Consider the following 20,651-nt stretch of genomic DNA (forward strand, 5'->3'; position numbering starts at 1 on the left):
CATCAGAATTTTCGTTATGCTTCAGCACGAGTTTTTTATACTGCAACCTTGACAATAAGCTTGCCTCTACTTGGAGTAAAACGCACAAATTATAGCATTGGATATCGATGGCAACAGCAACTGAAGTTATGGCGTTTGTTGCGTTCGAATGTTCTGTTCCTTGTAAACATTAGTTACAGAAAAGCCAGTCTAGGGCCTTTCGTGAGTTACCTTGAGATGCCGTCATCATTATTGGGTACGCCGAATAATTCGTCAACGTGAAACATGCCTTATCACAGTCGATGAAGATTGACTCCAACTTGTCCCTATGCCAGATACCGTCGATTAGCTGTTGTTTTTGATGAAAAAGTTCTATGCTATATCTTTCATACATACTTTGTTAGTCCCTCTGTTAACAGTGTTGGTAACGCCCGTTTGTAAACATCATCAGGGGATTCATCGGATGGAACATGGATTTGAAAATGAAGAAGGCTATCGGTGATTTCAAGCAACTTTCGTGACCTTATGGTATGCACCTGAAAGAAAATGTGGTTATTAAGATCAGGATCGTCTCATCGGTCTCTTGGGTATGCAACTTGCCACTTTTGGTGATCTTAATAACAACTTATGCCGAAGTTTTGCAAAGGATTTGAGCTGGCTATCAGTTGTAACTAGGTTACATTCCTTCTGCTCCAACTCCATCGTAGCTTCTTTCAAGCCTCTCTGCCAAATGAGCATTCGTGTTTCATCATCACATGGATTTATGAAATGTAGATGATCTACTATAGTGCTCATTATTGGAAATAACAGAGGCTTATCTATATTCAACAGACAAAATGCAACAATAAGATACCGTGGCTCTTATCTGACGTGTGTGATACAAACCATAAGCGTCCACCATGTCAGGCGAGCCTTCGATCTGTACAGAAAAACTGACATTGATATTCAGAGGAAACCCCGGTATTGCTTTATCCACTTGAACATATTGGCACCTAAAAACACAGGTGAATCCAAACCGAAAATAACAATTCACCCGTTAATCATACAGTTGTGAGTCGGGTAGTCGTACCAACGTAATTCCGATGCCTGCCTTTCCATATGAGAAAAGGGGAATACAAATGATATTCCATCGACTGAATTTTGTTTTTGAGTATCTGCGGATCTTGCTTCTTGGGACAATGTTCGCTGCCGTGAAATCTCGACGTGACCTATGTATCGGAAGAGAACGTCAGAAAACGATGCTTTGAAAATTAGGAACTGGGATTGTGTTACATTTCCATCGTCCTGAGGTGGCGATATGCGAAGTGGAATGAATTGCGATCTGCAACGCTGGTAAATTGTTTATGATAGTTGGCGATATGTCACAAGAAACTGTCCTGTCTCTGTAGGATGACCGCGGTTCCCGATTTATGTTGAAGAAAGTATGTACAGTTCGATTGAGAGATTCGAGATGGTTATCAAGAGCCTGTTTCACAATATCACTGTATTAGATTGTTGAAACATTAAGATACGCAGCGTTCTTGGTACCGACCTTCCCCTGCAGATCCAAGCTCTCCAAGGCGGCTTCGCACTGAGCCAGCTCAGCGAGTTTTTGCTGAATAGACGATTCCAGTTTGTTGGTACCTTCCAATACGTTTTCGTGGGATCCACTATATGAGGGTTAAAATACTAGACCCAGTCAATGATATGTACACGTACGACGAGCCCACTTTGAAATGCTGGATCCGATTATCCATTGTGATAACATGAAAGACTGTCTGGTCGTTTACAGGATCATGCTGAATCGCAAAGTTATCTACGTTCTTCAGATATTCTAAGCATGTCGTTTCGATGACGAAACCTTCCTCTGCAAGTTCTTCCGCTAAAGGACATGAAAACGCAACAACAGTGAGCATTCAATTGGCCTCCCGATCTTCGTGCTTACGTTTGGATGATAATACATTGACCCAAAAATTGCACACAAAATACTCGACCATCCTCTGAAGCTATCAAAAGCGTGTTTTGCTACGCACCATGTCAAGTTGTGTCCATCTAGAATCAATTGGATAAAATGATAAAATGTCTACCTCGAGGCAAATGGATTGCTTTGCTGAAAACGGCAAAACGAACTCCTTTAAGCGAACGTTGGAACTGGTCTGCGCGTTTCCGGCTGTATACACATGCACAGCCCCCTTAGATCTGTCCAAAATCCGTAAGCGTTCTCGAACACCTTCTGTTTGCTTATGATTACCCTAATATGAGAACTGCATTATATCCTGATGCTTGCATTCCTCGACCAGATTGCGGGTACAAATGGAAGCAGTGAATCGACACGACAGCTTCGTCCTAAACAAACCGCAGCCATGAGTAAGTGTTCTACATATGGACTACATAAATCAGTGCCACATGTTTCATACCGTGAATGATAATAATTTCTTCGGGCGAAGTGAAATATCAAAGGGTATTGCATACACTGCACCGTCCGCTAATCCTACAATAACCCCATTGCTCACTCTAAAATAGAATAAGTATCAAGCAGTCAATCCAGTATATTATTACTCACTCATTCATGAAAAGATGTTGCTGCAAAAGCGTATGCACATGTATCTTGGACCGTGTCACTAGTCGATCTCGATTTTTAAGTTTCGAAAATGAGAAAAGAATATACAGGTTCTTGTTCATACCATCCATCCTGCATGTTATTTCTCCTAATGGTATTTCCAAGCCTGGAAAATTCATAGTTGCACCCGCAAATCTGATGATTGATCGATCCGCCATAAATCCATAGAATTCGTTTGCGGATGTTGCAATGATGTAATTTAGTCGTTCCTAAGTTGGATTAGAAAGGAGGGCCATGTAGATCAACTGCGTGTAGTGTAATTTACATGATGAAATATAACTGAAGCATGAGGTTGTCTATGAAGCCGAGGTTTTTTTATCCTATGGCTTGATGTCGGAAAGTCAGAATAAAATATGCCCTTTTGTAGTACGCCATTATATTGACAATAACTTACTCCTCCAATGCCTCTGTGGTCCCTGGCTGTTCGTCGAAATCAATTCGCCACACTGATCCATCCGTTGTTCGTACCATTATACAGCTCGTTGAATTGGGACAGATTTCTATTTGTGCTACAGGGCAATCTAGTGCTTGATCCTTCAAGTATCCTTAGTACAGCCGGTCTGAAAAGTTGATATCGAACTTACTTGGAAATGCCCATGCAAATATCGAGTTATGACATTTGGTCGACGAGAATCGGAGGTAATCCAGCAATCGGGACCTTCAAATTGAGAAATACGTGAAGACTCGGTCTCGTTTTCCGAGCTGATAATCTTCTCATCTATGAGATGAGCTTCGGATAACTCCATCGCTAAAGAAACCTCGCTGAATCGTACATTCAAAAGTACAACGGATATTCCGACCTTCTTATTTAGAAACCACGGTCACATCATTGAACCGATTTTGCATGAACAGAGGCAACCAACAGAATAATTATGCTCATGGAAAACTTCATCAAAACGTCTTTTAAATGGTATATATCGAATCCACAGCTTGATTTCTCTTAGTCTTCCAAAATCATAATCATGGAAAAAAATAACCAAATATCGTGCTCAACAAAAACTCCTGGTGGCAATGGGGTTATTAACTCTGCCAGCCGCACTTTATTCTTCCGCCATTCAAAGAAAGATGGCTTTCGCTACCGGATATAGCTACCTTTCATATCTCTCTTTGGTGGGTATGGTGGAGCTACTATGACCGATAATCCAAACAATGAATCAACAAATGTTAAACAAGTATACAGCAAAAATCAAGTCCGCCAGATCCTCAGGGCGTTCAGCCAAAGACTGGCCATTGAAGATAACAAGAAAACGATAAGCCCAGTAACAAAAAGGAGTTCACAGTGGCAACAGTTACCGAGTTGGAGACATATTTACGAAGGAATTGAGATAATCTCAGGAAACATTCAAACGCGAAGCACATAAATACTTGGCGAATGTCTCATCCCACAGAACATTTAACAAGCTCCTACCAGTGCTAAAAAGTGGATAACTGCCAAATTACTACCTCCATTTATAAGATCACAGAAAATTGGATTTCCAAGCTTGCACAGCAATCGAACTGAATGAACGAGTCACCTCGTCATCACGTATTTAGCGCAGAAGAAGCCTATGCATTGCTGCCAAGAAAAAGTGAACAGGCAAAACACTCGCAGTCTTTGGACTAGTTACAGGAAAAGGTCAAGCCCATAACGTTAAAAAATCATGCCCCAATATTAAGACTACTTCCAAGCCTCAGGCATCTCGAATGTGCTATAAAATCTAACAACGAAGTCAATGCTTTTGACGACGAGTTCGTCGCATCTTTATCAAGTCAAAGTTCGAACAAAAATTACTCCAAAACACAAAACTGAGGATCTAACTTTCCTATCGAGGAACTAGAGGATACGATTACAGAAGTTTCAGAGAATCCTATCCAAGCCCTGCCTCTTTATGGGGGCCGATGGATATTCTCATGACCAAATAGACAACAAATCCCCACCTATAACGATATTATCAGCCAAAACACAACCCAGCGAACATTTAAGATGCAATGTGATAAGCAAATATAATTTTACATCAGAAAAAATTTTCTTTAGAACATACAGCCGCTGTTAGAGGTATAGTCGGCTAGCTGATAAAGTAGGCAATTTGTATTTTTCAGTTCGGATTTTTCTCGTGAGCACCAGATATACTAAGAGCGACGTATATCAGATCGTTGTGCGTATCGTTGAAAACGGGAAAGAAAAGTAATAGAGAAAAATTAAAAAGACTAAGTGCCCTACTTTGAGCGTCGAAAAGATCAGAAGAGGTGTGTTGATATATTATTCATTGCTTTATTTGGAGATGAAATAGGAGAGTATTTATATCAATAAAGCTACATTATTTTCTGGCTATGGTTTTTGGTTGATTGGTTAATGGAAAATGATGAAACGATTAATGGAGAACGGTACATCGGCTAATCGATACTGTACATTGGTTGATGGAAAACGGTATGTCGGTTGAGGGAAAACGGTACGTCAGAAGCTGCAGGAAAATCAAAAGAGAGCTGGGGGAAAAATCAGGGCAGCAGAAATCGGCGATTACAAGTCACAAAGGTGAATTTTCATAACACCGCGATCAATAAAATATAAAAAAATTCAGTATATGTTTGGACTAGTTTTTCAATTACTATCAATATCAGAGAGGCAGTATTTATATTTAACGCTGTTTGGTATGAACGTATATATGAGAATAGTGAGATGATAGAATTGTAAGTCAGTGTGAAGGTCAAAAAAATAATATAAGGCAATATGACTGTCAATTTTTCAACACCAGTGGATGCAAGTGCTCTAGAATATTTTATTTCAACAATGAATATACTTCCAAACACTTCCTCAATTTTATATAACCATTTTACTTATTATTGTTCGCCAAGTCAAAAAAAAATTTATAGCATAAAAAAGGCCACCAATGCGATATGAAAAGTCATAAGCAAAAAATTTCACTTTGTAATTGTCATGGATTTTTGACCCAATCAAAAATCAGAGGGGGGTTAGCACAAGTGGTAGTGCGTCAGATTCCAGATCTGAAGGTTGGGCGTTCGAGTCGCTCACTCCTCATAATTTTTTCTTTTCCTATTTTTTGCAGTTCCCCTTGTCGTTTTCGGGTGTCGTGGCTGAAGCGGATAACGTCCGAAAATGGTAATCAGCTTAGCATCTTGCTAAGTACAACCATCCTTTTATCAAAGTTTTAGCCGCTCAGCCATTATCCTCTTTAAGAACATAGACCGAATAAGCACATATAAATATCTCCTTATAATTGACAAAAATAAAGCGTTACCTTTCCTATCCTTAATCCTCTTGTTTCCCACTCTGGTGATCTTGCCGGTATATCAGATCCGAGTGAAGTACGACACGGGGTTTGCTGAATCTATTCCGGATACTGGTTCCACGGACGATAGATGAAGAAATAAACTAGAATTGGAGGATAGATAATTGATAATCTTTATTCGTTTTGATCGAGGGGATATTTATATGTTTTTGGGTTAATCTATAATAATTTCGTAGTCGGCTTGGCAGGGTATTTTGATTCTGAATGCTCAGCCTTTCGGCCGAGCATTCAGAACCAAAATTGTCAATTTGAGTATTCCTTTAGAGTTCAGTTTAAATCTGTAGTTCGTTGATTGATTTTATTTCTACCATAACATGGTCATATTTATATTTTCTATCAAGATACGTTTTTATGTCTACAATCTTCAGGGAGGTTCTCGCCAACTTCCTGCACAGTTTTCTACTATTCCGAAACATAACCAATCAAGAAGTATTACGGACCACTTTAATGCTGAACGGATTCGGTCTATATTTCTTCCGTTTTCCAGGCAATACCTTTGGTATGCCTCGTTCATCCATTGGTCCTTCATACCTTCTCGAAGGTTCCTCCAGGCATCGATCTGCTGACGAGCCAATGCGCTGTCTTTCGTATTTGCTAAACTTTGGTACAGCAATCTAATCGGCGCAAAAGAGGAACCGGCGTAACTGACATTTACTGGATCTGATAAACTGCGCGATCACCAAAGTAAATAGACGAGGATTGACAATAAAACAAATGATGCCGTTTATTCAATGTTTGGAGTTTCTTTTTATATTCTATTATGACAATGCTATCTATTCATGATATATCGACTATTACTCATACTGAGCTTTGTTATTGATATTTACGAACGGTGAGTCATCAAGACAAAACGTTTAGAGGACGCGCTAACAGGTCCGACAGTATTCTGCTTTTATTTGTGGCCTAAAGTAAGAGATTTTGTTTTATTGAGGGTGTATGAGTACGCGTCCGTTCGGACTATTGCACGACCTGGATCGATGGGAAAAACGTCCTAAAGAAACCTCACATGGAAAATAAAGTAAAGGGCGTACAGGGAGCTTTGAGTAGCGGGAAGGCAGTAAAAGAGAAAAAGGCGGCTAAAGAAAAAAAGAGCTGGGTTACTCAGTACTGTTTGACGGGATGAGCCAACATAACGTCAGTGCCAGGGGAGAGGAGAAGCAGAGTGGGTCAGTTCATCATCTGAGTGAATAATTGAATCGAGCACAAGCAAGAAGAGAGAAAGAACGAACCAGTGGTGCCGCCAGGAAAGTACTGGGTCGGGTGGTCATGGAAATGGAGCGGTTTGATACAATGTGTTGATAAGGTAATCCACCGCATCAGGTAGTAGAAGCGATTGCTGAAAAGTCGGGGATTGGTTACGTGGTGAAAGGATTGTGCGGATGAGGTTCTATGGCCCCCAAAAATCTTGCGGAGACAGATGTTTTGGGCACAATCTAATACCAAGAGATAGAGCTGAAAGAGTGGATCAGTAGAAAGGCAATTATTCAAAAATAGGGCGAATGAACCGACTATACAATTCGCAGCCAATGCCAAGCCCTATAAATCTGCAATTGCGCATGGCTGATAGAGCGGACGATGTGTTACGTCAAAAAGAGGGTCAGAGCACCAGACACATCGAATAGAATACTGAGGCAGGTAAAGAGGCTTTGAATCGGAATTGGAGGGCCATACAACGTGAGTGGTGGGAGATCCGGATTGACTACGACACGATTGAGGGTTCCAGCAAAAACCGAGCTTAAAAGAGCATAGTTTGGCGGTGTCTAATAAAAACTTGCCTTCGTGGAATGGTTATTAATATGCACTGCATCATCAGCATACAGTAGGAAATTAATCACTTGATTGTCAACGCAAAGGAAGGGAGGTGCAAGAGTATGGCTGCCAGATTGGAAGTCATCCTCGGTTATTGAGGACAAGCTGCGTAGAATTAATAGAAGTTCGTTAATATACAATATAGAGCTAGGACAGGAGAGAGAGAGAGAGAGAAATGATCGAGCCTTATAGAACGTCAGTGGTGGGTGCAAATGAACAAGAAGAGGTACCACCTTATGATAACTTCAACACAGACATTGTCAAAAAGGTTTTGTAAAAGACCGAGAAGAGGAGCAGCTGTAGTGGTTTCTAGGAAAAGCCAAATGACAGCTCTATCGACAGTGCCGTAAGCGGAACGTAGAGTATTAAGAGTTTCGGCTGGAGGTTATGAGTGAAAAGATGATGTACTTTATTGTGACATTGAGATAGCTCATATTCTGAATTTTTAAAGCAAAGAAGGAAGCATAAAAGTAAGACAGGACACCGGGTATTTAAGGTGTCGTGGTTGAAGTGGATGACATCCGAAAATAATAATCATCTTAGCATCTCGCTATATACAATATTTCTTTCGTCAAGTTATATCCGCTCAGCTATTATCCTCTTTTAGAACGTTAACCGAATGTATGCATACAAAGAAAAGTTAAATGTCCTTGTTTATTAGGAATGTATGAGTACAATGACCATTAAGAACCATTGCTGGCTTTCGGATCTTGGGAAAAAGAATGTAAATGACTAAAAAGTTACTGGAGAAAACGACGGTTAAAGAATATACAAAAGGCGCGGAGGTGCTGGAGACAGACACGGAAAATAGGGATAGTGTATCGAAGAGAATTGGAAGTTGATAATTGATGGTATTTATTCGTATTAATCAAGGGAATGTTCATGTGTTTTCGGCTGCTCTATGATCCTTTTCTAAGCAGGGCTTGGTAGGGTATTTCTGGGCTAAAGACTCGGCTTAGGCTGAGCTGTTCAATAACGAAACGTGTGCTTGATGAAATACTATGGTATTATTGCCAAATATAAAGTGGTGCCTTGACCGGTCTATAAAATACCAGAAAGGCGTATGGCAACAACGGCTATCAGAAGATAATTAGGCGTAGAGGCTTTCCATTTAACTTTTTCGCAGCTCTGTTGTCAGAAGCGACGGGCCAAGTACAATGAAAAAATCACTATCAGCGGCGAGATAAATTATTGAGGCATTTGCAGATCAAAGTAAAATAAAGTAAAGCAAAAGTTTTCGTTTTTAAAGGGTGGGTGAACGCACATTCATCCCGGGTTATTGCTCGCCCAGGGATAGAGGATAAATCTTTCCTATGAAACAAACCAACAGATTGGGGGAAATGAAAGTCAAAGGACTGCACAAATTCCCAGGTGCTGAAATAAGTCTAAGAGCCAAAAGAGAGGAAAGTAGCGAAAAAAAAAGGTGCTAAGCGGTTGGCAGTAAAGCGTCAATAGATAACAGGTCAAGTTTATTTTACTGCATGCGCGTCCGGGAGTTGTAGAATAAAATATGTCAATAACCGGCATTAGCAATAACGACAGTAAATTTGAACTTATTTTTACGGAAAGTTTAGACGTGTTTTCATGATATTGTATGGTTTAAGAGGATACTGTTCTGTCAGTTCCACTGGAGACATATCTTCAAGAGGCCAGAACAGCCAGCAAGGGCCGACTGGAGCAACACGGTGCTTTTGAAAGACCGCTTAAATTTCAACGCAGGTGGACAAAATCTAAGGCAGATGAGTCCTATCTTTTATTCCACTGAGTACCTGAATTATGCCTACAGATGTCGTACGACAAGCTATCATCTCTAGCCTCTTTCCAACAGATGCCGGAGGTAACACTTGCTTGTGTAGCGCATTGTGGCTCTGTTTACTGATGTACAGTTCCATTCCTCAGAGAATCTGCTTATCCATCTAAAAGTATTTGAAGATGTGAAGCAAACGGTTCAAGCAGAGGATGATGGCAACGCCAAGGCTCCAAATATCATGGGAAAACCTCGATATCTATGCTTAACACGTACGAAATATTGAAGCCACTCGAAAAGAACGAATATTCATGCGACTATGCACGTATAGAAAAACGGAACAGATTTCGGCTGTACAAAGTCAAGCGTAACCAAACAGGAACTTTTAGCGCTGTAAAAAGTTGGTTATTGGATGATATCAAGCAAATTGAAATCATCGATGTAAGGCGACATGGGTATCATCGAAACGCTTTGCTTAATGGAATTAATCGTGGCTGCAGGCAAATCAATTTGCGATGACCCTGAATAAATATTATCTTTGGGCAGTGGAAAAGCCCAAGGACAAAAACATATTCCTGGCTTATTTAATCCAGGTATGACACCAAGTACATCTGCTATGTCTTTACTGCACCATTTACGCTTCGTCTTGATGTTCCTTAGACAGCACGACGCGTCCTTACGAAGGTACCGAAGCTGGTGAATATTGATGAAAATTATCTTTTGAGATGTACGTATTTGAGGTTTCGTTTATCACAACTATGGGGCTAATTTGCTTTAGTTCTTCACACCAGTCCCAATGCTGGGTCGTCTAGTCCGGCCACCGCATCTTCTCCATCATCTGCACCGCGCTCTGAAGATATTCGTTCATATTCAGCAATCTCATCAAGCGGCTCGCAAAATCATCTACAGTCCCCAGTGGAAAGTGTGAATCGAGAAGGATCGGTGCATGAAAACAACATCCCTCGATCGGGATCCTTTGCAGATAACTTGTTACCAAGAAATTCTCCTGCTGTATCCTCTGATATCCAGCCATGTAATTAACGCAATTGGGGTGCTTTTTATATTATGCTGTTGAGCTTACGCATCTTCCTAGCTCCTAGCGAACGAAGTCGCTCGGACATATCCCATTTATCAAGCAACCATGATACCCCAACTCCTACCAAAGAAATAGAGAGAAAAGAGCAGGAGCGATTAAGAGACGCCAAACGAGAACGAGAGAAGCGAGATAAAAAGGTTCAAGAAGAGAAAGGTAAACACCCATCTACCTGCAATTCGCTTATTTAACTCACGGGATTCTCTGTAGCGCAACAAAAGAAAGCAATTGAGATGCAAGATAAACTCGCTGAGCAAGCCTCCTTGATGAACGTTGAAGAGTTGTTGACCGACTTTAACTGGAAAACAAGCGGAAATGCAGCTGCTTTAGAAAAGCGCTTGTTAGGCGAATTGCATGCATTGGAAGCAGTAAGAGAAATAATGCTTATAAACTATGCGTACATTTACTCAAATTTGCCTAGGCCAATGTTCACGCTATCATCCAATCAGACGAAAGAGTGCGCTCTGTAATAGAACATATCGACGTTGCATTGGAAGAACTAGATACTATGGATCGCTGGCTTTTGTTATATAGCACAGAACTCAATGTAAGCTTCAACAACTCATCGAATGTTATTGTCACTACTTAATGTTACTGACCCAACGGTTCCTGGATTGAAATAGAGCATGGGCGATGATATTCGTAAAATTGAATCTCAGAATAGAGGTTTACAGATTCTGACAGCAAACCAGCACGATCTCATTGAGGAACTCGATAAGCTTTTGGTCAGTTACTTCTTTACTGTTTTATCGGCAATGAAACTAAACGAAGTATTTATTAGAGCGCCATTACTATTCCAAAATCGTGTCTAGAGAGCTTGAAATACGATTCTATGGATACTGCAGAAGACGTGGAGAAGATACAGCAGTCCGCAGAAAGTTTGCGTAGAGTGTTAAAAATCAAACTGGATGCTGGAATGCAAGATATGACCGCCGTACAAGAGAGATTAGCGATGTATATTGTTCACAGCAACAATTTCAGTTCAAGGATCTATGATTTCTTAAGAGCTCAGTTTGATCAGCAGGTATGAAAAAGATATGATAGCAGTTTTTGTTGTACGAAGGCTGATAAAATATCTAGGCTCATATTGCTAAAGAGATGAAAGCACGCGCGTCTCCAACTTCAACGCGCAAAGGTGGAAATTTGACGGTTCAGCCACATGATACAGTCGTGGATGCCCTCATCAAATATCAAGGATTCAACCTTTGGGAAAAAGAGATGGAACCGCGAATGTACAATGAACTGCAAAGAGTATGGCCGTGGAGAGTTTGGGTTACGTTGGATAAGTTTATTAATTGTATTCTACAGCACTATGCACAGTCCATGGCTCCTGTCTACGAAATGGACATCAGAGAATTGATCGATGCGACACGAGTATATTATACGACATTACGAAATCGAGGCCTTGAAGAACTGGAATACAGTGAGATTTTTGTATATAAAATTAGATGAAGAGCGCGTATCTGATGATGGTTGTGCAGTCTTTAGATCAGAGGATTATAGAACTGCACGTGCTCTGGCGCCATATGCCGCTAAATTAAGTGGAGACGATAATCGGACGCATCGTTACCGTCATATGCTGCGGGGTTCCATGGAAGGTGTGATGGGTGGAAGCGGAAACAGTAGCCGCAATAGTATCGATGAAGACGAAAAAGCAGCTGATGAGGTATGAAGAACAGGAAGAGACTGGTAATTCAGAGCTAATGACGCCTTGGTAATCCCTTGTATAGGCGTTTGCTCAATTAATGTCACAAAGTATCATGTTAGTCACTCGTGAGCAAAATTTTATGAGCGATTTATTCCAACTCTCGCTCGGTGCACCATCATCTTTCCTCGAACGAGGACCTGTGATCCCGAAAATTTGGAACAAATCCGATTTGTACCTTCGAAGAGATAAAAACAGGGACGTAAAGGTGTCCAAAAAAATCTTGTAAGTAAAGTCATCAGAGGGACAGAAAGCGGTAAACAAGACTTACTGATGGTTAAATTTTTAGAAATTGGATAGAGATAATATTCGAGACGCTGGAACCAAGCTTGGTCAGTTTGTTGGAATATGGAGTTAAAAGCGACCCTACGTAAGCAGCAATGGATGTATGATTAGAACCCGCAACGGTCAATGAAATAACATTCATGAAACGGTTAGTCAATCCGTCAGTATGCTGGCAGCGGCAGAATTCCAGCATGAGAAATGGGAAGATTCAGACCAAGTCTTCGTTTCCCGTTTATGCACCTCACTTATGCAACGATTGGCACGCACGTTTGGTCGATTCATTGTAAGGATCAAACCGCAGATCCATTAATTAACGCTAAGCTAACCTATGACTGACATAGAGCGAACAACTCAAAATAATTGAAGAAACAAAGGTCAGCTCGAAAAAACGCAAAGGCATTCTTCCGTTCTTCCGTACATTTCCTGTAAGAGTATGCTATGTGTACGCTGTTAATATCATTCTTATTCGGTATAAAGATATTTGCTCTCAGATTGGAAGCCGCAGCTGCGAATGTGGATCCCGAATCCGAGACTAGAAAGACGGTGAATGACGCGTATGAGAAGATTATCAATGGCATGATGGCAAGCCTCGATAGCATCGCCAAAGAAAGCGATCAAACTGGTGATGATAAGGAGCAACTGAACGCCAATATAATGTATATAGGTAAGATCTCCATATTCAAAACCCCAAAGAAACAATCTAAATGTCACCTAGAAAATATGCATCACTTTTACCATGAATTACGAGCAAATAAGCTCCACGTTTTGGATAAATGGACCAAAATTGCAAAGTCGCAATACGACAGCAGTCTCAATGCTTACATCAAAGTCATCATCCGCCGTCCTTTGGGTAAACTCCTGGTAAGCGTCTTGCAACATAACGACAGCTAAAGCCATGGCAACTAAACCCCCCTTGAAGGAATTTTTCGAAGGCGTGGAAGCTATGATGCGCACAAGTACTCCAGAAGAAGTATCTTTCCATATCAACTACAACAAGGCTCAGCTGCGAAGAGTAATTGCCATGTATCCTGCGAAAGAGGTAAAGATATTTGATATCTATGATAGACCGGATGAATATTAACGCTTTGGTAGATTAAAAAATCGTTGGAGCAACTTTACAAGCGCGTCGATAAACACTTTTCAGAAGAAGAAGGTTTATTACAAGTGGTGTGGCGTGGCATCCAAGAGGAATTTCTTCGTCAACATGAAAAAATGGAGGAATTGATTCAGAGATGCTACCCCGATGCTGGTATCCACTTGGAGTTTACAGTACAAGATCTTTTGGCGATGATGAGCGAACTTGCACGGAAAGTTAATGTGTAAAGCAATCGATCCCATGCCAGTTATGATACCTATCTGCGATGAAATCAGAGGAATAAAATTTTTAATTGCAGAAGTTGTTCACAGTCTGTTATTAGAATGATACTCTTTAGGAAAAAACTTCTTCATATATGTTCATAACCATAATGGACAATATCGGGCCACGATGGGCCGACAATACCGTCTTTTTGCGTCGACTTAGATTGCCAGAGAAAGGGTTGCATAGGACGCCAGCAGACTTCCTGTAGTGCTTCATCGCAACTGTCGACCTAGGTTTCCCAAATACAATACGTGAATCGCTATCCTCTGTATTCAAGCCACTAAAACCTTTTGCGACCCTATCCTCGACCTATTTATGACTTCATTTGAACTTTAGCTGATGTAGTGTATCAATTGGCTCTCACACCTAGACGACCAACAATTAGGTTCAAGATCTTTCAAGTATTATTAGCCATGACAGTAGTTTTTGCCATCGTAACGGATTGGTCCATACATTATCCCAGCCAAGCCAGCGCATCAAATCAATTGAGTAAGCTTTTCCAGATCTTTTCAATAGCCAATCAGACGGTTCGAAAGCGATCACGCAAACTTTGGCATCTATGACGACAGCTTATTTTCCAACAAAATTTACAAGCAGCTGCAACCCCCATATAGTACAATTATATAAAATATATTTTAAAAGTACTATGACCACCGGGAAAACATCTGATCAAGTACGATTCACTGCAGAATTCGACATGAAAATAGCCTTGGTCTTATGAGATTGACAGGCGGACTTTTTGCGAAGGACAATGCCAGATCGAATTCTTCTTGGAAGTCCGAAACCCCGCAGCAAACACCATCGAAACAGCCTGACTATGGAGAGCATTTATTGAACACTATGGTAAAAGAAAACCATACAGCTAATATCAATTATCTTTTGGATTGATCTCGGAACAAGTAGATTGTTTATCAAAACTATCCAGCAACTTTGGATCTTTTTCTACAATCAAGGCTCTGAGCCATTTGGCTTCCATCTCCAATTCTTGGATTTGTTTCTCCAAATTCTGGACCTTGTCCGTCATGTCTTTGGCCGTTTTTTCCAAAGCTTGCTCTCGCAATTTCTTTTTCATTCGAAAACGAGCTGAAGCAGCAGTGTTACGACGACGTTTGTCTTCCTCTGCTGCCAACTTTTCGTTGCTATCAACCGTATCGTTTGAGGTCGACTTTCGTTTCTTGCCAATATTACTACTAGCAGAAGTTGTTGTTGGCTTTGGAATCATAAAACTGCTGAGAACCATGTTCTGAGTAGCAGGAGCGATTCGCGGTAAATTGATAGCTGATTGTCCGTTGGAGGATTGGATTTGCGTTATAAGATAATCGGACGACAGATACGGTGATGCCAACGTTTCCAGCATTGTTGCCATGGTGTTGGCCAACGGTTTCTTCGAAACAGAATCAGCTAAAAGAACTACTGTTATGACCGTATACTTGAATATATGATTGAAAAGTCCATGAAGCCTTACCAAAATAGGCGACATTATCCAAATTCTGAATTGGCTGTTCTTCATTGTTTGGCTTCTTATCGAGTTGATCGTCGAGGAGCGCAGAGCCGGGTGCAATGTCAAAGGTAAACTGAGCATTTGCCCACAATGCCAATTCTTCCGTAAGCGATTCGTCCGAAAGAGGTAATGGTGAATCAGCGTTGAGTAAATTAAGCGATGCGATGTATGACATGAGTGCAACTAAAGAATTTGAAAGTCATGTATACGAAAGAGAAAACGGTTGAAGCGAACGGCAGATCGGATGAAAGAAGTTCCAACACCGATACAGGAAAGCGGGGTATCTTATTTCATGTGGCACATGTAGAGTCACCAAATTGATCGGCATTGCCTGTGCCACATTGAACAGGCATGGTCAGATCCAGGGTGCATTCTTTCACCAAGGAGAACCCTTTTTTTTATATCAATTCTTCCATATATGACTGAAAAAATTCCTTGGTCACCAATTTCCCATTCAACTGGTTCCTCATGAACAAGGATCAGTCAATCGCTCTTCCTCCTTGGCTACCCTTGTCATTCGTTCTTGCAACTCACCTATATGATAATTGTCTTCATGTTACTTTTCTAACTTCAAGTGAAGCACAGTACTTTGAAGATGCCGTTCGATCTTATCATGACTGGGTGACATTTATTACGTGCCGTGAAAAGCCAGCTTCAGCTTCAGCCACAGGAACGCTTTTGACAGAAGCTCAAATAGCTGCCTTCCGAGTGCGCGCTATGCTATCTGATCAGTTTATCGCGTACACATACAGTTCTACTCGTTTATGCTGTCATGATACACATGTAAACTTTAACATGATCTTTGAAAAAGCAAGGCTGATAACCTCTCAGATTGACGACCTATCTGCTTCTGAGCATTCTATGCCGACACATGATACTTCAAGGAATTATGACCAGAATGAAAACATGGCGGGTTAGATTTGCGTGCATTTTTATCATCATTTTTGTATACTCATTTCTTGAACTAGAGGCTTCCCCTCATGCAGATCTCATGATAATGTCGGATACTGAAGTCATCCCCTTGCAGTGCGTCTACCATACACTTGAGGAAGATCTGGCAACTATGATAGAGCAACGTAAAATACAGGTATTCCCGCAAATCCCAACATACCCATGTTACTGCCTTAACAACTATTGTAACAGGAGTTTGAAGCCAAGCAAGCATTGACTCAAGCAGCAGATAAACAAAAGGGCGATGCGTTGTCGGTAAATTCTCCGTTTACCCTTTTGAACAGATTGGGTGTTAATTCTATTCATTTAGTTATCGATAATGAATGCGAACGGGAATCTCAATTTAAAGGTATACAAAAGCACAGAGAAATTGGTGGTTAGGAACCTGAGTATTCTTCTTTTTAGTATCTTCTCAAAGGCATAGCAGCGAATCGCCACCAAATGTCGCTTTCCGATCGTGAACTGGAACATCTATTATCTGATTTCAAATCTCAGCGTCCGAAATGGGTACCACATTAGATACAACCTTTTTTTTTTTTTTCAAAATTGAAACAAGTATTTTTCCTTTCATGTAGTCTCAAGATGAAAAATCAACCCAAGAAGAAATGTATGAAAAGGTTTTAAACGAGTTAAAAAACTTCACAGTCAGTAATCGGCACGTAAACTGTGGAACTTGCCTTCACTTGCTCACTGGTCTTCTTTCATAAGGAACATTCAACGCCATTTTTGAACAAGGTTCAAAGACGGGATGCGCCGGATTATTATGACGGTACAGAGGATACATTATACACGATAAAGAGAACAAATAACCAACAACTATTCGGTAGTCATTAAACGACCTATGGATTTGGGCACTGTAACAAAGAAGTTGAAAAGCAATCAATACAAGTCAAAGAAGGAATTTGCCGACGATCTCTATCTCATATATCAGAATTGTCTGACCTATAATACCAACCCCGTAAGTTTATGTAAGAGGCTGTAACTGCTCATTATTTATATAGAAGCAACTTTAGGCAAGCGAATATCGAAAGCACGCGAAAGCCATGCGTAGGAAAACGGATCAGCTGTTGTCGCGTATTCCTGATGTGGAGATTAAAGAGAGAAGCGAAGCTGACGTCGAAGATGAAGCAGACGACGGCTCGGATCACGATGAAGACAACGAATATCGGTCAGGCAAGGTCAGTATGCGTGGAATAAATATAACCAAAAGTGTGCTACTAAGAATACACGAACAGACCACCAAAGCTCATAAGCACCCCATAAAATCGAATACCGGTCGTCCAGAAACAGATTCCCCGGATCCAAGTTTACGGAGCTCTCGAGAACGATCGATGACCCGTGCATCTAGCATGAGTCGAGGTGGGACGCCTCTCACGACAGAATTCGGTGATTTTAGCAGTCCGAGGACACACACGCCGTCCAATGAGCAGCATGATGGGATCGGTTTGGAATTTGATCATAACCATCTTGGTACCGAACAAGAAATTATCGTCAGCCAAGACATGGACATGGAGAATGATCTTCAGGAACAAACATGGAGAGAAGTCACAAAGAAAACGAGAGCAAAGATTACGGTAAGCTGGTGCTTTACTATTGATTGCATGGTATACTTACTAGATAGTCAATAGGATGATGTGGAAAGGCAGTACCAGTTCCCTTTCGAGGAGCATGAAGCTTTGATCAGAAGCTCACTTGACATGGAGCGGCTCTACATAATGCAACTTGTCCATTCAGACGAGGAAAAGGTTCTTCGATTGATACAAGTTTCTGATGATAGTTTCGCGCGTTGGACCGACAGGCGAGATGATACAGGCGCTTTTGATGACCGATTTGACGCCGACTCCAGCGATGACGAAAATTTCAATTCGTTTTCTCGAAAAACGAAGAAATCTAGCAAACTCGAGGAAGACAGTGCCGTACGATCGGATTTATTTCTGCCAGAATATAAGATGAGCTGCGGCATACCTGAAGTGATGGAGGGAATATGGGAACAGAGTTGTTGCAGCAATTTGATGAATAGTCAATCGTCACGAACAGCTTCTTGCATTGATAGCATTGTAGCATCGATGATGCAGTCGAAAAGGTACAACAATGAAGGAACTCTGCCAAAAAAATTGGATGGCGTTAGCATTGAGCATGTTCCACATTTTAGCGAAACAGATGTTCCGTTCGATGTGTATTCATCCGTCCGATTTATGGATTACGGCTTGAACCCTATGATCGACCGCAACATCAGCACGTTGGAAAAAATTCGCGTGATATATTCCAAATGTCACGATATAAAAAACAATTTACCTGTAAGTCTTCCATTTTCCGACTTTCACAAAAAGGGCAGAATGCTTATATCTGTACCACATTACAGGTGTCTTCTTCCACACCATTTTTATCTGAAGATTTACTGCGCAATTCCACCTCTTCGCCTATCAATTCAAACACTTCGTTCGATGATATGCATTTCGCCAATGAGGATGGCTCTGCAGAATATGATCATACAAACTATATACCACATGCGAGCTCGAGTAACCCGCCACTTTTATTGAATGATCGTATCGGAAGACAGATAACACAACAAACCATCACCAAACTACTCACTCATGCCGGGTTCGAAGGCGCTCAAACTACGAGTCTAAACGTATTGACTGATTTAGCAGTTGATTATCTCAGCAATATCGGTAGAACATTACGATGGTATTGGGATAACTATGGGCAAACCATGCAACCTGAGGTCAGTGACGAGTTTCACTTTGACCGCAGTGGGAACCGTCACACGTTAGGCTACGGGGAACTGATCGATCTATAGGAACTTATGGCACATACATTATACGAGAATGGTGTAATGTCTCTCAAAGACCTTGAATCTTACATTGTGGACGATATAGAGAGATACGGGGGTCGCTTGGATGATATTTATAGGCGACTACAACAATCTTATAATGACCTGGTATCCGTAAGTCATCACCGACTTCTGTAAAGACAGCCTATTTCTCCTGATAATCATGTTGAATTGCAGGCACCAGATACTGAAAAAACTAGCAATGCCGAAGCACTGTTGGATGATGAATCTAATTTTCTGACGTATACTATCGTATTACTTGCCAGTGGGTTTTTTAATTATCTAATCAGCATTGTAGAGGCGCTTTTGGCGAAGAACTTGGTGACGACTATTTCGGCTTTAAAGAACTTGGATTAGATAAAGAGTTGAACATCAATTCATTCTCGGTAAGCTGAAACAATTTCCACCAGGGGCTATCGCTCATCGTATGTATAGATCCCTTTGCATCTATGGGTTGGTCGTCGCAGTGATAAAAAGGAGACAAAAAAAGAGTAAGTAGCGCAAGACATATCATCGTCAGAATTAAAGTACTGATTTATCTTTGTCAATAGGCCTGAAGAAGGTAAAGCGCGCCAATTTTACTAATCGCAGCTATTCAATGCACTAACAGCATCCAATTTAGCACAATCAGCAGCTAAATATCCGTATCCTGGTTCCTTCACATCCGTTACTTCTGAAAACCAGTTGATTGGTCTTTTGAAGCCTTTTTTCATGGAAAAACTTGCAACGTCGTCGGGAGCGTTAATAGAGGACGAACAAATACCAAATCGTCACCGTAATCGTCCGCGATATCCTCCTATCAAGAAAAACTTCAGCAACAAGAAAGGTAGCTCGAAAGATGCCGTCGGAGATGGTGGTAGTCAAGGAGACAAGAAAGGAAAGAGAAGACGAGGAATCGAAGAAATTCAAGCCGAAAAGGCCGAAAGAGCCGAGAAACGCCGGCAAAAGTTGGAGGAAAGAGCACAGAGACTGGCAGAAAAGGAAGAGAAGCGACGGATACGAGAAGAAATAAAGGAGCAAGAGAGATTGGCAAAACTGGAAGCTAAGGAAAGAAAGGTTGGTGTTGTTTAATACGCTGAGTAGAAGTACAATCACGACATTGATGTGTTTTAAATAGCAAAATGCCAAAAAATCCAAGCACACTACCGAACCGCGTAGAAGTTCCCCAATTACTAGTTCTTTATCACCACATATTGCCGATATAGAAAATAGCTAGTTTCACGGTTATATAAGCATTGCTTCCTTTAAATGTGACGCGAGAAAAAATAAACACTGTATGAGATTAAATGATAATTGTGAAATTGAGAATGCTTTTTATCTGGACATCGTTATGCTGTCAGATCGAATCAATGGTTTGGTCTACGGATCGTCTTTTGAGTAGACGTGGCCCAGCATTTCTTGTAACCTCACGGCATTCATCGTCTTTGCCACTATTGTGACAATCTCTGCTAAATTGTTTCAATGCAGTAATGGTCACAGCCTCATTTGCTTAGCTTGTTACT

General features: G+C 41.0%; 5 protein-coding genes and 1 non-coding gene across 6 annotated transcripts; 3 read left to right on the forward strand and 3 right to left on the reverse strand.

Annotated features, from left to right (window-relative positions):
- Positions 1-80: 80 nt before the first annotated feature.
- On the reverse strand, positions 81-1,056 carry BYT42DRAFT_163556 (uncharacterized protein). The gene is made up of 3 exons (XM_051562334.1): positions 580-1,056; positions 376-515; positions 81-305 (listed from the first exon to the last, which is right to left on the reverse strand). Exons 1-3 carry the CDS (start codon positions 772-774, stop codon positions 170-172), a joined length of 471 nt encoding a protein of 156 aa, XP_051418098.1. The 5' UTR covers positions 775-1,056; the 3' UTR covers positions 81-169.
- Positions 1,057-2,135: 1,079 nt separating this feature from the next.
- On the reverse strand, positions 2,136-3,112 carry BYT42DRAFT_589875 (uncharacterized protein; the record flags this gene model as incomplete). Its single annotated transcript, XM_051570424.1, has 6 exons — positions 2,973-3,112; positions 2,844-2,904; positions 2,643-2,787; positions 2,522-2,579; positions 2,376-2,472; positions 2,136-2,304 (listed from the first exon to the last, which is right to left on the reverse strand). Coding segments are annotated over exons 1-6 (532 nt in total), but the record flags the coding sequence as incomplete, so codon positions are not given.
- A 2,409-nt stretch (positions 3,113-5,521) lies between these two features.
- Positions 5,522-5,594, forward strand: BYT42DRAFT_t159. The gene has a single exon. It is a non-coding gene; the product is annotated as a tRNA-Trp (tRNA).
- Positions 5,595-9,374: 3,780 nt separating this feature from the next.
- BYT42DRAFT_589883 (exocyst complex component Sec3-domain-containing protein) lies at positions 9,375-13,898 on the forward strand. Its single transcript, XM_051570425.1, has 21 exons — positions 9,375-9,511; positions 9,574-9,693; positions 9,753-9,862; positions 9,922-10,014; positions 10,082-10,148; positions 10,200-10,454; positions 10,515-10,670; positions 10,725-10,882; positions 10,936-11,061; positions 11,138-11,239; positions 11,296-11,538; positions 11,595-11,937; positions 11,996-12,180; positions 12,245-12,444; positions 12,509-12,589; positions 12,658-12,787; positions 12,846-12,929; positions 12,982-13,168; positions 13,220-13,365; positions 13,424-13,543; positions 13,597-13,898. The coding sequence occupies exons 1-21, from the start codon at positions 9,451-9,453 to the stop codon at positions 13,825-13,827; spliced, it is 3,198 nt and encodes a 1,065-aa protein (XP_051418100.1). The 5' UTR covers positions 9,375-9,450; the 3' UTR covers positions 13,828-13,898.
- An 834-nt stretch (positions 13,899-14,732) lies between these two features.
- On the reverse strand, positions 14,733-15,540 carry BYT42DRAFT_618794 (uncharacterized protein; the record flags this gene model as incomplete). Its single annotated transcript, XM_051572332.1, has 2 exons — positions 14,733-15,265; positions 15,330-15,540. 2 exons carry the CDS (start codon positions 15,538-15,540, stop codon positions 14,733-14,735), a joined length of 744 nt encoding a protein of 247 aa, XP_051418101.1.
- A 160-nt stretch (positions 15,541-15,700) lies between these two features.
- BYT42DRAFT_589889 (uncharacterized protein) lies at positions 15,701-20,430 on the forward strand. Its single transcript, XM_051570426.1, has 20 exons — positions 15,701-16,278; positions 16,334-16,452; positions 16,509-16,571; positions 16,627-16,665; positions 16,722-16,823; positions 16,892-16,960; positions 17,025-17,085; positions 17,144-17,274; positions 17,330-17,494; positions 17,552-17,890; positions 17,945-18,399; positions 18,469-18,613; positions 18,679-19,041; positions 19,117-19,263; positions 19,327-19,391; positions 19,448-19,535; positions 19,585-19,640; positions 19,701-19,711; positions 19,772-20,205; positions 20,267-20,430. Exons 1-20 carry the CDS (start codon positions 15,834-15,836, stop codon positions 20,363-20,365), a joined length of 3,396 nt encoding a protein of 1,131 aa, XP_051418102.1. The 5' UTR covers positions 15,701-15,833; the 3' UTR covers positions 20,366-20,430.
- The last annotated feature ends 221 nt before the right edge of the window (positions 20,431-20,651 follow it).

This window comes from Radiomyces spectabilis, assembly GCF_025331425.1.
Source record: "Radiomyces spectabilis strain NRRL 2753 chromosome Unknown BYT42scaffold_19, whole genome shotgun sequence".
Lineage (NCBI taxonomy): Eukaryota > Fungi > Mucoromycota > Mucoromycetes > Mucorales > Radiomycetaceae > Radiomyces > Radiomyces spectabilis.